Below are 14,531 nucleotides of genomic sequence, written 5' to 3'. Positions count from 1 at the left end.
ATCTCAAATAATTTAAAAAATATTTTTAACTTTTCTTTAAATATACTTTTCTAAATAATTCAGAACGTAATTTAAATTTTAAAATGACTGTTAATTTACAAAAATATCTATACAATTTTAAGATAATTATAATTTTTAAATTTTTAAAAATATGATTATAATTTTTAAAAATTCAAATAATAGTCATTTTTATATAAAAAAAAATACTTTTTTAATTTGTTTCTACGTAAATGAAACATGTTTGAATGTATTTTAAACATATAGTTATAAAATAATAAATAACTTTTTAATAACAAAACTTATTACTTTATAAGTTGTAAGCCAAGTTATAAGTTATATTTTTTACTACAATCTTAAACATGCACAAAGAACATTAAAAAATTGAAAATTTAGATTGTACTTGCAATTAATTAATGGATTTTCTAAATTCCAAGTTACAAATAATATAATTAGAATAGGTTTTTACAAAATTATAGTTAATCATGATATATATATATATATATATATATATAATTGTTTAATGAAAAAATTACAGTCAGCATCATCGAATTATAAATGTGCAATAAAAGAGCATAATAAGTGATATAACTTTCTTGCTTGGGCAAATATCATGTCTAGGGGATAAACATATTTTTTAATGATTTTTATTACATGCTGACGTGTTGTTTACGCTTGCATGCGTGGTATTGCTGATCAGTCAATAAAACTAACAATGAATTGATGGGTGGGGATGGACATGATCTTCATTTTGAAATTTCATTATAATCTTTGTATTTCACGCTTGTAGAATTTTCAATATATATTGTTGTAGTTATGTAGTTAATAACGTAATTAATTTTAAATATTGCATCTAAAAGTATTAACATATATATACTATGTATGTGTGGCAAAACTAGTTTTTGGTTATATCTCCATATATTATATATCATTTTCTTATTCTGAATGAGAAATGATAGTTGCAGTTGTGACTTATGAGTGTGCAAGTCTCACATAATTATTTTAAAATAAATAAATAAATAAGAGATCTACATGAAAAAAATTTAATTTTTTAATAATAAATTTATTTTTTTTAAATAATTATATAATATTTATACATTTTACGACTATATATAATATTTCTCTCTCTGAAATTTTGGTATGAGATCATGGCTTTGCAACATATTTTTCTTTAATAATCTTTACAACTTTCTTACATTTCATACTTCATCATTTTTTTAATTTTTATTATTTTTTTATCAAATATTTATTATATAAATAATGAATAAAAAATTTAAAATAATTTAAAAAAAATAAACTCAAAAAAAATAAAAAAATATTAAAAATTTAAAAAATTATAAAGTATGAAGTATGACAGAAATTGTGTGACAAAACTCATTTTTCTTATTATGTTATTCTCAATTAAGCTAGTGCTATCAGTTATGACAGTACTGACTGATGCGACTAATTGAAAAGGACAAGTCATCTTTCATATATATATATATATATGTACACACATAAACATACATACTAGATAAGTGTTTATGTGCAAGACACGTATTCCCAATTGAAAGTGTTACTATATTTCTAGTATGGTGGATATAAATTTTAAGATGTATAGCAGTTAAAACAACACGTATTATAAATGTAAAGATAATCATAAATCTATGAAAATTTTTTTTATAAATTATTATAAATATATTTAAAAAGAAGGAAGAAAATAAAAAATGTAAAATTATTGAACACATAACAAATCTAATATTTGAAATTAACTAATTATATTGAAATTATAATATGACATACTTTGCTCCACTCGTTATATGACCAATTAGACATAATAATAATAATAATAATAATAATAATAATAATAATAAAAATAATAATAAATGAAAAAAAAATAAGATAATAATATTTTTAACTTTTTCACAAAACTACATAGATATTGTTGTGTTATTGGAATGATAAAATGTAAAAAGAGAGTATTAATTTGAAATTTAAAAAGGTATAATGTTTTTTTTTAAATGAAAATATTATTAATTTAAAAAGTGATTTATTATGATTCATTATTATGAGAAATAATATGCAGACAATTACTATTTTTTTGAAATTATATTCTATAGTAAGAAAATATTATTTTTTAAATTTAAAGATAGTATTATCATTTTTTTCCTTAAATATAATATTATTATTCCTTTTAAATTGAATTACAATATCGACCTTAGAAAATAAAAGCATGTTCTTACCAAAATAATTTTCAAAGGATAAAAAGTGTTGTTAATTCTTTTAATAATAACTTTAAAAATGCATTAAAAAATATATTAATATGGAATGTGTTATCACAAAAAATAAAATAGTTAATATGATAAGTTAAAGACCAATTATAAGTTGATGCATAGATTGGAACCTAAAAATAAAAATTACGTTTTGTAAAATGAAAATATGATTAGTCCAATGACTATGATTTATTTTTATGAATTACTACGAAAAATAATATGAATATGAGTTTTAATTTTTCAAATAATATTATATGCAAAATATACTATTATTTTAAAATCTAATAAGAAATATTAAATAAAAATCATAAGTTGTTAATTTGTTCCACAAAATGTTAATAAACAAAAATCTTCAATTGAGATTATTTGTAAGATATTAATATTTTATTAATATTATTATATTCTAATTAATATTAAAAGAACAAAAAACCTAATTGTATTTTTAAACATGAATTAGAGGACAATAACGTAATTATGCAAATCAGGACAAAAGCATAGTTGTGCACATGGGCTGCGACAAAACTGGTAAAAAAAAAAAAAAAAAAAGAAAAAAAAAAAACGGAAGATCAAAAGTTAGTGTTCATCACTGTTTCAAATCGATAACCCCTTTTAATCATAGAATAGATAAATAAGTCGGGAATAACGAAAAACAAGAAAACATAACTCATTGCGTATATACGAAATTTGGACGGACACAATGAAAAAGAGTGGATAAGCAGAAATTAATTAAAGAGAGACACTGCATGCATATGCATATATGCGTTGTAGTATGATATTCTAATCAACAAAAAAGAAAACGAGAGAGAGAGAGAGAGAGAGAGAGAGAGAGATGGGGATTTTTGTGGTGGTGGGTTTCGCTTTATCCAATCGGTCGAGGACCATATTAATTGTACGTGTACAAGATAAGTATACCCGGCGGGAACATTCGCAATAAAGCTGGCTCATGTGTTGCATGAAGCAATGTTTGAATGTCATGGTCGGAGTCATATAATTGATCAGGAAAAAAAAATATACTAATATTTTTCGAATATCCCATGAAATTATCAACACATATATATATATATATATATATATATAAAGAGAAGCAGTACATGATGTATTTACCCAAACTTTGAGCCACGTTCTTTCAGATCCTCACAATTCCCACTAATTTGGAAGTCCTAATCGAAATGTATAACGTGTGGGATATGACAGAATCCAGCCCCCTGGAAACGTTAATTGCAGTGTGAAAAGCTGAATGGTATTTTTCTTTGGGGAGGAAATTAATGAATTAATAGTAGTTTGACAAGTATTGTATATAATAGCTAGTTGCAAGAAAAAATGAATGAAACGTCGATTTTGCAAAGAAAACAAGATAAGCTTCGGGTCAGGATCCCCGGCGGCCTGTAGTACATAGTATATTCCAATAAAATGGAAAAGTGCTTCATCCGGGACTATATATGCAACATGCTAGCTAGTTGGTTTTCATCATCATGATAATATATATATATATATTTATATATATATATATATATATAAGACCATGATAGATACATCCACCATTAACGTTTTCTTTCTTTTTTTTTTTTTTTTTTTTTTTATATATATATTTTTTACAAAAAATAAAAAATAAAGGCTGTGATAAATATGTACAACAGGAACAATCATATCTGAAGCCGTAAAAGATTCTACAATAAAAGAGGCTACAGCCTCATGAACAGTGGATTTTGCTTGAGTTCACAATATCCTCATTTGCATAATTACATTTTTGTCCTCTAATTCATTATTAAAATTTTCTATTATTCTAATACTAATTATAATATAATAATAATAATAATAATAATAATAATAATAATAATATAAACTTACAAATAATCTAAATTGAAGATTTTGGTTTATTGAACTTTTGTTGAACAAATTAACAACTTATTTTTTATATTTCTTCTTGGATTTTAAAATAATATTATTTTTCGTATAAATATTATTGGAAAAAAAATTATCTTAATATTATTTTTCATAGTAATTCATAAAAATAAATCATAGTCATTGGACTAATAATAATAATATTTTCATTTTACAAAATGTAATTATTATTTTTAGGTTTCAATTTATGCATTAGTTTATAATTGGTCTCTAATTTGTCACATTTACTATTTTATTTTTTTTGGTAACACATTTCACATTAATCTATTTGTAATGCATTTTTAAAATTATTATTAAAAGAATTAATAACACTTTTTATCGTTTAAAAAATTATTTTAGTAAGAACATGCTTTTATTTTCTAATATCGATATTGCAATCCTAGATTTGAAAAGAATAACAATATTATATTTAAGTTCAAAAATGAAAATATTGTCTTAAAATTTAAAGAATAATATTTTATTAAAATTTAAAGAATAATATTTTATTACTATAGGATATTGTTTAACAATAATTGTCTTTATATTATTTCTCATAATAATGAATCATATTGAATAACACTTTTTAGACTAATATTATTTTCATTTGGAAAAAAAACATTTTACCTTTTTTAAATTTCAAATGAATAGTCTTTATTTAAATTTTATCATTCCAATAACAATTATATCCAGTAGTCTCCTTAAACAATTAAAAATAATAATATTTTATTTTTTTCACTTATAAGAAAAATATTATAATTATTTTTTTATCAAAAAAAATATTATGTACATGTCTAATTGGTCTTATAATAAGTGGAGCAAAATGCATCATGTCCTATTATAATTTCAATATAATGAGTTCTAAACATTTGATTTGTTATATATTCAGTATATTTACATTTTTTGTTTCCTTTATTCTTTTTCAAGTATAATTATTATCATTTGTAAAATCTTCTAAATAGATTGACGATTATCTTTACCTTTATCATAGTTGTTGTTCGTTCTAATTGATATGCATCTTAAAATTCATATTTCCTATATAAAAAAGATGCAGTAGAACTTTCGACTGGGAATATGTTCTTTGCACATAAGCTCTTACCTAGCTAGCTAGTATGTGTGTGTATATATATATATATATATATATATAGACATAATATTATATATATATATATATATATATATATATATATATATACACGTTTTATTGCACCTGATCAAAAATTACCTTATTAATTCAGAGGTATTCGTAGCTATATATGTTGGAATCTTGGATAAGTGCGTGCATATTGCATGATGAGGACGATGAGATGACAACGAATGCAAAGAAATCATTAGAATATTATATGTACTTGGAATCAGTCCCCACAACCACTTTTATTATATGCCCCGCCCCGACCATCTTCCCCTTAATTACGCTCATGCACATGTGCATGCATGGCAGCTTGAAACGTCGATGATGATCTCTGATCCCTTTCTCATGTGATTAATTAACAATGACACGAAGCTCATGATCATGTGCAGCCAAATATATGCATGTCTAATGCGCTAGAGTACCAATCTTCATTATAAGCAAAACAACTTTCCTCTAGCTTGTAGGTGTCACTTACAATATTTATTGTTAAAGTCTTTTTGTCATAATTGCATAAAAAATGATCCAATGTGTTAATGCATAAATTTGCACAATATACCGGAAGGGAGGAAAAAATATCCTTGACCCACGAGATAATTCTGTTTGATACAGTGCTCTTCACGTTCATCCATAACATAAATAATAAATAAACGAATAAAAGTAAATAAAGAGAGATGCAATGATTTACATGATTCTACATAATGTCTACGTCCACGGGTTGTTTGAGGGCGAAATTTACTATAATGAGTGATTTTACAATCTCTTATGACCTCACATATCTCACAATATAATAGAGGAATTTATGGAAGATTTTTTGGAATCTCTATATGCGATGGAGTTTGTACGTATGAAGCTTTTGTGGAGAGCCTCTGGAGAGTCTATGGAGAGTTCGTCTGATTTATGGGGGATATCCTTATTATATAGAGGTATATTTCCTTCGAGTGATAGAGTCCAACTTGTTTTTTGTGAAACATTTTCATTTTAAGAGTTTGAATATCTTTCCTTTTAGGAGTCTAGTCAACTAGTCTTATCTTTTCTTGATTTTATCTCTTAGTTTGATTTTCGACCTTATCTCGACGCTAAATTATAGGCTGCTGATTTGACCCTAGAAAAAAGACTAGGTACAACTCAATGTGTAATCCTTAGGTCGGATGGACCTCATCCAAATCAAATGGATAATTGTCTATGCGAGTTTCATATATATTGCCTAAAATTCTTGTATAGACATAATTAAATGTTGAAAGATTCATATACTGTGTTTTCTGTTTTAGAATCGGATAATTCAATTTGGACAGAAAAATAGTGGTAACTATCCTTCCCTTATTCCTACCATTGACTTTGAGTTCAAATCAATAATGTTACAATTCAATCTGATAATATTAATTTAGTTAAAGGAGAAATATTATTCCAAAAAAAGATGCATATGTTACACATGTACATACATATTGATTTATATTACCTATATATATATAATAATCCATCCATTACATGCATATCATGTCGTGATTAAAACCTATCATATAAAACCAAACAATATCGACACTCCTTAATTATATGAAACGTCATTCCCCGTCCCTAATTTCTTGCTAATTTCTAGAAAGAATTAGCAAGTGCTATTATTCTCGCGAATTAAGGTTAATTAACTAATGGCAAAATAACTATATCGATCTTGCAATAGTATTGTCCTCAAGACCCACGGTTGGATACGGTGACATGCATGTATGGGACAGTAATATGATCACCAAAAACGTGTAATTACGATATCGAGATATATATGCCCAACTCATACTATATATATATATATGGTAAAGGCTACGACATTTCGTTAATTAGTTTAATAATTAATTTTGAAAATTGAAAGTAACTAGAAGGTCTTGCTAATAAAAATGTGAAATCATCATTTATCCTAAAATGTTAAATTGATAAAAAAAAGTTAGATTTAATTATTTGTATATATTATATTCTTAAGCTGATGCAAAGAAAGAAAGATTTGTTGAGAGAAAGGTGTAAATTTTATTTTATTTTTTATTTATGGAAGAGCATGAGAGGAACAAATTTCTTAATTTGAATCTAGATCTCTAGATTTTTACTCGATCATCAGATCATATATGAAGAGTAATGAACTTATACCATAGTCATTCTATATATGGCAATTAAGATCATTGAACACAACTCGATCTCTTCTTTTGTCCTCAAGTACAAGCATGCAAATTATGCAAGTGATGAGAGGATATTGATCAGGACCTGACTATTTGTGTCATAAATATTTGTGACTGCGCAAGAAGTTTTTGTTTAATTATTTTTTAATATTGTGATTTTTTAATGGAATGTCATTGGTTTAAACAACAAGTTATTTATTAAGCTCCGATCCATCCAAGCACAATGATTTTTTTTTTTTTTTTGCATGGCAGGAAGATCAGGTTAACAGACGTGTCGTGAGTAACAACAACGTGCCTGATCATAGATTACGTACATTCTCAGTTTAATTTTTTTCCCTTAATTTTTGGAGTCCTACCATATCCTCTCTTCTGTTTTGAAATGGTCACACACGAGAAAAATCACAGATTATTGTACGTTTGGACTCTCAAAACGTGACCAGATTCACTGTACCAATTGATCCCCACAGGCACACACCCACAAAATTTCTCAAGTCTATATGGGCCTTTGGCTCAAAACTCTCCATCGTCTTTCCTCGAAACTTTGCCCATAACCCAACGAACACCTTTTTGTCGTTCTCACGGTCTCTCTTTTATTTAAACTTCTCATCAGAAGGCTCCTCCTCAACTCTCTCTGTAGCTCTCAATACTCGTCTGCCATTTGCCATCCCAAAGCAAGAACATGGCTGAAACCAAAATCCCAGGCTTGGCCATCTCCGACAAGAAACGTGCCGGGTCCGATGACTTCGATGGCGACAATATCATCAGCGCGAAGAAACAAATGCTGTCTGCGGCATCTACGTGGGATGACCCGGCAGCTGCGTTAGCTGCTGCTCGCCACGAATTCGGCGAGCATGGAGGCGTGAACATGTCCATCGAGGCCTCGGCTACCTTCACTGTGATGGAGCCCGAGACCCTGAGCCGTATGTTCACAGGGGAGCTAGGCCCCGACCGCGACTTCTTCATCTACAGCCGTCACTTCAACCCGACTGTGTTGAATCTCAGCCGTCAGATGGCGGCTTTGGAAGGCACTGAAGCCGCCTATTGCACCTCCAGCGGCATGGCCGCGATATCCTCCGTGCTCCTCCAACTCCTCAGCAGTGGGGGCCACGTCGTCGCCTCCACGGTCCTCTACGGCGGGACCCACGCCCTGCTGACCCACTTCCTCCCCAGGGCGTGCAACATTAAGACAACGTTCGTGGACATGAACGATTTGGAATCGGTGAGGAACGCCATCGTCCAAGGCCGAACCAAGGTGCTGTACTTCGAGTCCATCTCGAACCCCACGCTGAGTGTGGCTAACATACCCGAGCTGAGCCGGATAGCACACGAGAAGGGAGTCAAGGTCGTTGTCGACAACACCTTCGCTCCAATGGTGCTCTCGCCTGCTCGGCTCGGCGCCGACGTCGTGATTCACAGTATCTCCAAATTCATAAGTGGTGGGGCCGACATTATTGCAGGTAAGCTGCAAGTATTTTTTGGTCTTTCTAATTTTATACCGCACACGTGTCGCGGCATTAGTTCCTTGACAGGTTGAAATTAATCCATTAAGGGCGTAATAACCTGCGATAAAATACCTAGAATTTAAATGACATGATGTAAAATAAAAATTAAAGATATTAAACTCAATTTCAGTTACAAGCGTGAACGAATAAAAATAAAAATAAAAGTTTCAAGCGTGAACCTTTTCCCAGTGAGATCCACAAGGCATTTTGGATTCACGTGATCATGATTACTTTCACTCGTGAGTGATGTTTTATCGCTCCACTTTGAAAACGTGCCACATGTTACAAGCAGTCCTTTCTAATGGTCTTTTTCTTCTTTTTTTTTTTTTTAAATAAATTACGTATTTTTTTATAATAATATTACTTATCATCTTAATTTTTATTATATTTTTATTATTTTATAATATAATATTAGATGATTGAAATTTATTTATTATATTTTATTTATAAACTTATTATTTAATATTTTATCATAAAATGATAAAAATTAAAATAATAAATAAATTTTTTCTTCATTTTGTACGACTAGAAATATCGCAGCATGATGTGTCTTCTTTTGTTGGTTTTTTTTTTTTTTTTATTTTTTTTTATTTAAGGTCTTCTTTTGTTGGTATGTGGACAAAGGCTTAGGATTCATTGTATTTCACTCATATTTATTATTTTATATCTATTATTATTATTATTATTTTATTATTATTTAATATTTTATTATTTTTTTTTAATTTTTTTTTATCACTATTCATAAAATATGTGAAATTACCTCACTATCTAAATACAATGTTAAAAACACACGTGCGTGTGATGTTATAATTTACGGTGGATTGTACCTATGCATGTGATGTTGCATTTTGAGGTACCTGGGTCCTAACATGTCTTATCGATTGAGAGTATACTCAAGAGCTTTCAATAACATATTGTAAAAAAGTGATTTGAAAGGGTTTTTTAAAAAAATAATTTCATAAAATTAAAATTATAAATCATCGTAATCTTTTGTTAAATTTATTTTATAATAAAAATAATTTTTTAATCTGATATATTATATTAAATTATAAATTTATTTTCATAAAATCTCTTTTACGATTGAATTATTTTTATTTATCATGCTACTGAGACAATCCCATCACAAGAAAGGTGAGACAATCCCATCCTTTACGAACTTACTCACGTAGCTTTTTGCTAAAAGAGATCATTCGGGATAACGTTTACTATTCAAACTTGGATAGCATATCTTAATCCCGAGTTAATTGTTCTTAGCAAAGAGAAATACTCCGTACAATTAGAGTGTATTTTTAAAAAAAAGTATAGTCTATTATTATTATTATTATTATTATTATTTCATATAAATTTTATATTTATTTTTTTTTTAAAGTAATTGTACGGTACTTGTCTACTCACAACTGTAATTAGTATTTCTCATCAATATATACGCCTCTATCGATCCAGTATTAGCCTTATATGCACGCAATGATCTTAAGTAGCTTTATAAACGGGGGTTGTGGACCTTTTTTATTTATTTTTGATGTGTTTTGCCTGGCAGGAGCCCATGACCCAATGCAAATATGTTGTTCTTGTTTTCAATCTTGTCATTGCCAATTATATTAATTAAGAGACTTTAGAAAAGACCATTTATATCACCCAAAGTGCTAACGCATTTTTGTTAATTTGTTTTATCGGTAAGTGTTAGTGCATACAACATGTATATGAAATTAATATCCCAATGACAATTTACAGGAGCTGTGTGTGGGCCTGCAAGTCTTGTGAACTCCATGATGGACCTCCACCAAGGGACCCTGATGCTTTTGGGGCCTACAATGAACCCCAAAATTGCATTCGAACTATCTGAGAGAATTCCTCACTTGAGCCTAAGAATGAAGGAGCATTGCCACCGAGCACTGGTCTTCGCCACAAGGATGAAGAAGCTGGGCCTTAAGGTCATCTACCCAGGGCTTGAGGACCACCCGCACCACACCCTTTTGAAGTCCTTTGCCAACAAAGACTATGGCTACGGTGGGCTTCTCTGCATTGACATGGAGACCGAGGAAAGGGCTAACAGGCTGATGCATCACTTGCAAAATAGCACCCAGTTTGGGTTCCTGGCAGTTAGCCTGGGATATTATGAGACCCTAATGTCCTGCTCAGGCAGTAGCACCAGCAGTGAGATGAATGATGAGGAGAAGGCGCTGGCCCGAATTTCACCAGGGTTGGTGAGGATGTCCGTCGGATACCTTGGGACATTGGAGCAGAGGTGGAGCCAACTCGAGAAGGCGATTTCCAGAATGCAGGACTCGGGTTCCTTGAACAAATACTGATATCACCATTTTCTGGAGCCCAATGCTAAAAATAGTCTGTGTAAGGGTTCTAGCTGTTGGTCGTTGTTCATGTTGGAGTACTGGGTGCTTAAATCCAGTCTAGAATTGCAGCTAGCTGTGGATGTTAATATAAATATGTATATTAGCTTTCCTTTGAACAGTACTGTAATGTTTTGCTGGTATATCTGCCTGCATGGAGTACTCTAATGTAATCATCTATGGCATATAATTAATAATCGAGCTTCCCATTTATAAGGGTTTTATAATTTATAAACCATCATCCTTCTATCTAGGAAATTGCTCGTGTGCACAAGGTCCATTTCCACCATTGCTGTACGGCTGCATCACCGTTTGGAGATTGAAATGGGAGCTTAACCTATGGTGCTTAAAATAAGAGGCTCCAAGAAAAGGGAAATGCTTATAAGAGCTTAACCTATACCGACCGCTTCTCAGTATTTTACCTTAATTGTTCTCAAAAGAAAGAAATGATGTGGGTGTCCATGACCCAAATCTTCTGTTGCAAGGCATCAGCCTAAAAAGAAGTGGCTCGGATCATAACTTAATTCATGTTGACAGCACTGGCGTTTAATAACAAGACTGGCCAGCTGAGAACATATATTTAATTTCATTGATAGTTTGGAGAACAATCAACCTCAAATTATCGTCTTAAAATGGATCTACCTCCTGCATACATTTTCTTACTTGTGGGTTTAATTTCAAGTATATAGATCATAAAATAATCAAGGAATTACCTCATGCATAATCAATATTCAAATCTAATTTATTTATGTTAAATAAGGTTAATTCGAACTATCTCAAATAGTAGAATTTCCATAAGACTAGATTTTTGCTCATCTTATAGCTCACGTTACTTTATTATTTGCACATCTAAGTTGTTTACAAGGCTACTAGAGTCTCTAAAAAAATTTCATGCTTCAAGATCAATAGATCTAGATGGTTGCCTTAGAAAATTGTATAGAGAGATGAGAGCTTTTCATTTGTACGTTCACTTTTTCATTCTACTTCTTTTAACGTACGTAACATTCTAATTTAATGAGTTTCTTATGTGTGGTTAATTAACTTTCCTGAAGACACAATATGGGTCATGGGTAACCACTACCAACAGTTGACTTTTCTCATTATTCTGATTATGGAGCAACCTGTATTGTCCTTGTTTAGCAGTTTGGAGGCGCATCTCAATATGTATAAGAACGCTGGTATTGGATTATGCAACTACAAATTTACATAGTATGACCTTAAAGTGGGATGTATTGGATTATGTATATCTAAAAATTTGCATAGTTATAAACAGTGTTTCTACAAATTTGAAGATGCACTTCACTTTTCAAATATTATTTTATTACTTTTTTCTCTCTCATCCCCCCTTTCTCACCACTAACGGATAGAATTTTAGAAAATAAATTCTAGTGAGTGCTAAATGATAGAATTTGCAGTGGTGCTAATTACAAAATATATATAAAAAAAATACGAAAAAAATAAATAATTATTTTATTATTATTTGGCTCAAATATGTATAATCTAATGTGAAATTTTTTTATATAAAATCAATCCTTAAAAGATGTGATTTCACAAATGATAAAGAAACCCATTCTAATGCTCTTACTCGTGTGAGGTCATGACATGAGGTCGCGCAGATCCTTGCCATACTACTGGATAATGGTTTCAATAATTTGGGCTCTGAGGGGGTAAAGAAGAGCCCACAAGATGATGTGGATTAGGCTTAGTGGCCCACTACACAACTTCCTATGCGCATTGAGCATCTAAAAGAGACTCATTAATCTCAAATGTTAAATAGTCATCCTTTTCCCACTCCTCTTGGCTAATGAAAGTGTGACTGTAAGTAAGAGTTGGTTAAACAGCCGATGCTTCTTAAAATCGTGCATGAGAACTCAATTGTTGATATTTGGTTCAAGTTCAATTTTGGTTATCAAAGTTTGACGTACGTTTCTGCATGCCTTGCAAAAGAATAGAGAAGTGATTTCGAAAATACTCTAAAAGGGCCTCTAGATGGCAAATTCAAAACTTTAGAAAATTAAAAGTAGATCTTTACATTTAAGAGCTTAAGAAAATGCTTGTTGAAAGAGATTATTGTTTGTCCCTAAATTTGTTCTATATTCATTTTGTATGTAAAGAGTGTCGTGATGAGTGTTGTTGTGTCACATGTCACCATCTAATTGGTGGACCTTTGAGATTAGCAAACCACTTGATCCCTTGTTTTTAGTTAAATATTCATTGACACATGCTATCGTTAATTATTAGTTTTATAAGGATGTCCCATAATGTTATAGGGGCATGGGGTTAATGAAGCCAAACAGGTGCAAGGATGCTAACCCTTATATATATATATATATATACATTGCACTTTATAAAGTTTTTAGTGATACAAAAAAAAAAATGGAAATAGTGAATGAAGATCTAGGACTCTAGATGGATCTTATGCCTTGGGCATTCTCTCTCGCCCCAAGTCTTTGAATTCATTTCCGTGAGTTGGGATTTCAATATTGGACCAGACGGATACTGATATTAGGTATCGACGGTACCCATTTCCTTAAAAATGAAAATATTGGCTATTATCGTCATTATCGAACAAGTGTGTCATGTCCTCTTTTATACATTTTTTGTTTGTATGTTCTTCATCGTACATTCAGTCGTGTGGTCAATAATCATGAAATTAACCATGAGTTATCCCTAAATAAAAAGATCCAAACTTATATATGAATGACCAAAAATTATCACTTGTCTAAAAAATTTAAATTGATGAAAAGAAGTAAATTTTATTATTTATTTTATATCTTAATACTTTCCCTCACGTGTTGGCAAGATTCCTCTTCAATGAATAATCCAACACGTGAAATATTTAATTAAATGAGATAGATTGTAGAGTCAGAGTTCAAATTCAAGACTTCTACTTTGATATCATGTAAAATCACTACTAATTGTAAGATAAAACAGAAAATATGATGGAGTAGGTTTTGATACCTTACTCACTGAAAGAGTTTGTATATTTATAGACCTGTATTAAGTAGTTTGTTACAAAAGGAATTCAAATTTACAAGGATATGTAAAACACTATCTTAACAAACTAATTCAAAAATCAGAAATCAATTGTTTACAATTTTGCATTCATAGTGTAGCAGACTCGAGATCTTCTGTTTTCTCTACATACTCAGTTAATGAAAATAACATAAAAACGACATCCACCTGCTAAAGTTATGTGAGTCAACCAAACATTAGAATGTACAAGAATTAATGGACCATTTGTTTGTTGTGTGGACCTGTCATAT

General features: G+C 30.1%; 1 protein-coding gene and 1 long non-coding RNA gene across 2 annotated transcripts; one reads left to right on the top strand and one right to left on the bottom strand.

The window, feature by feature from the left end:
- The first annotated feature begins 7,946 nt into the window (after window positions 1–7,946).
- On the top strand, window positions 7,947–11,473 carry LOC121234647 (methionine gamma-lyase-like). Its single transcript, XM_041130675.1, has 2 exons — window positions 7,947–8,872; window positions 10,649–11,473. Exons 1-2 carry the CDS (start codon window positions 8,095–8,097, stop codon window positions 11,224–11,226), a joined length of 1,356 nt encoding a protein of 451 aa, XP_040986609.1. The 5' UTR covers window positions 7,947–8,094; the 3' UTR covers window positions 11,227–11,473.
- LOC121234648 lies at window positions 9,980–10,626 on the bottom strand. The gene is made up of 2 exons (XR_005934432.1): window positions 10,419–10,626; window positions 9,980–10,145 (listed from the first exon to the last, which is right to left on the bottom strand). It is a non-coding gene; the product is annotated as an uncharacterized LOC121234648 (long non-coding RNA).
- Window positions 11,474–14,531: the final 3,058 nt, after the last annotated feature.

Source organism: Juglans microcarpa x Juglans regia, chromosome 6D (genome assembly GCF_004785595.1).
Source record: "Juglans microcarpa x Juglans regia isolate MS1-56 chromosome 6D, Jm3101_v1.0, whole genome shotgun sequence".
Classification (NCBI taxonomy): Eukaryota; Viridiplantae; Streptophyta; class Magnoliopsida; order Fagales; family Juglandaceae; genus Juglans; species Juglans microcarpa x Juglans regia.
The sequence above is the reverse complement of the archived record's forward strand: the minus strand, read 5'-3'. Positions and strand labels throughout refer to the sequence as shown.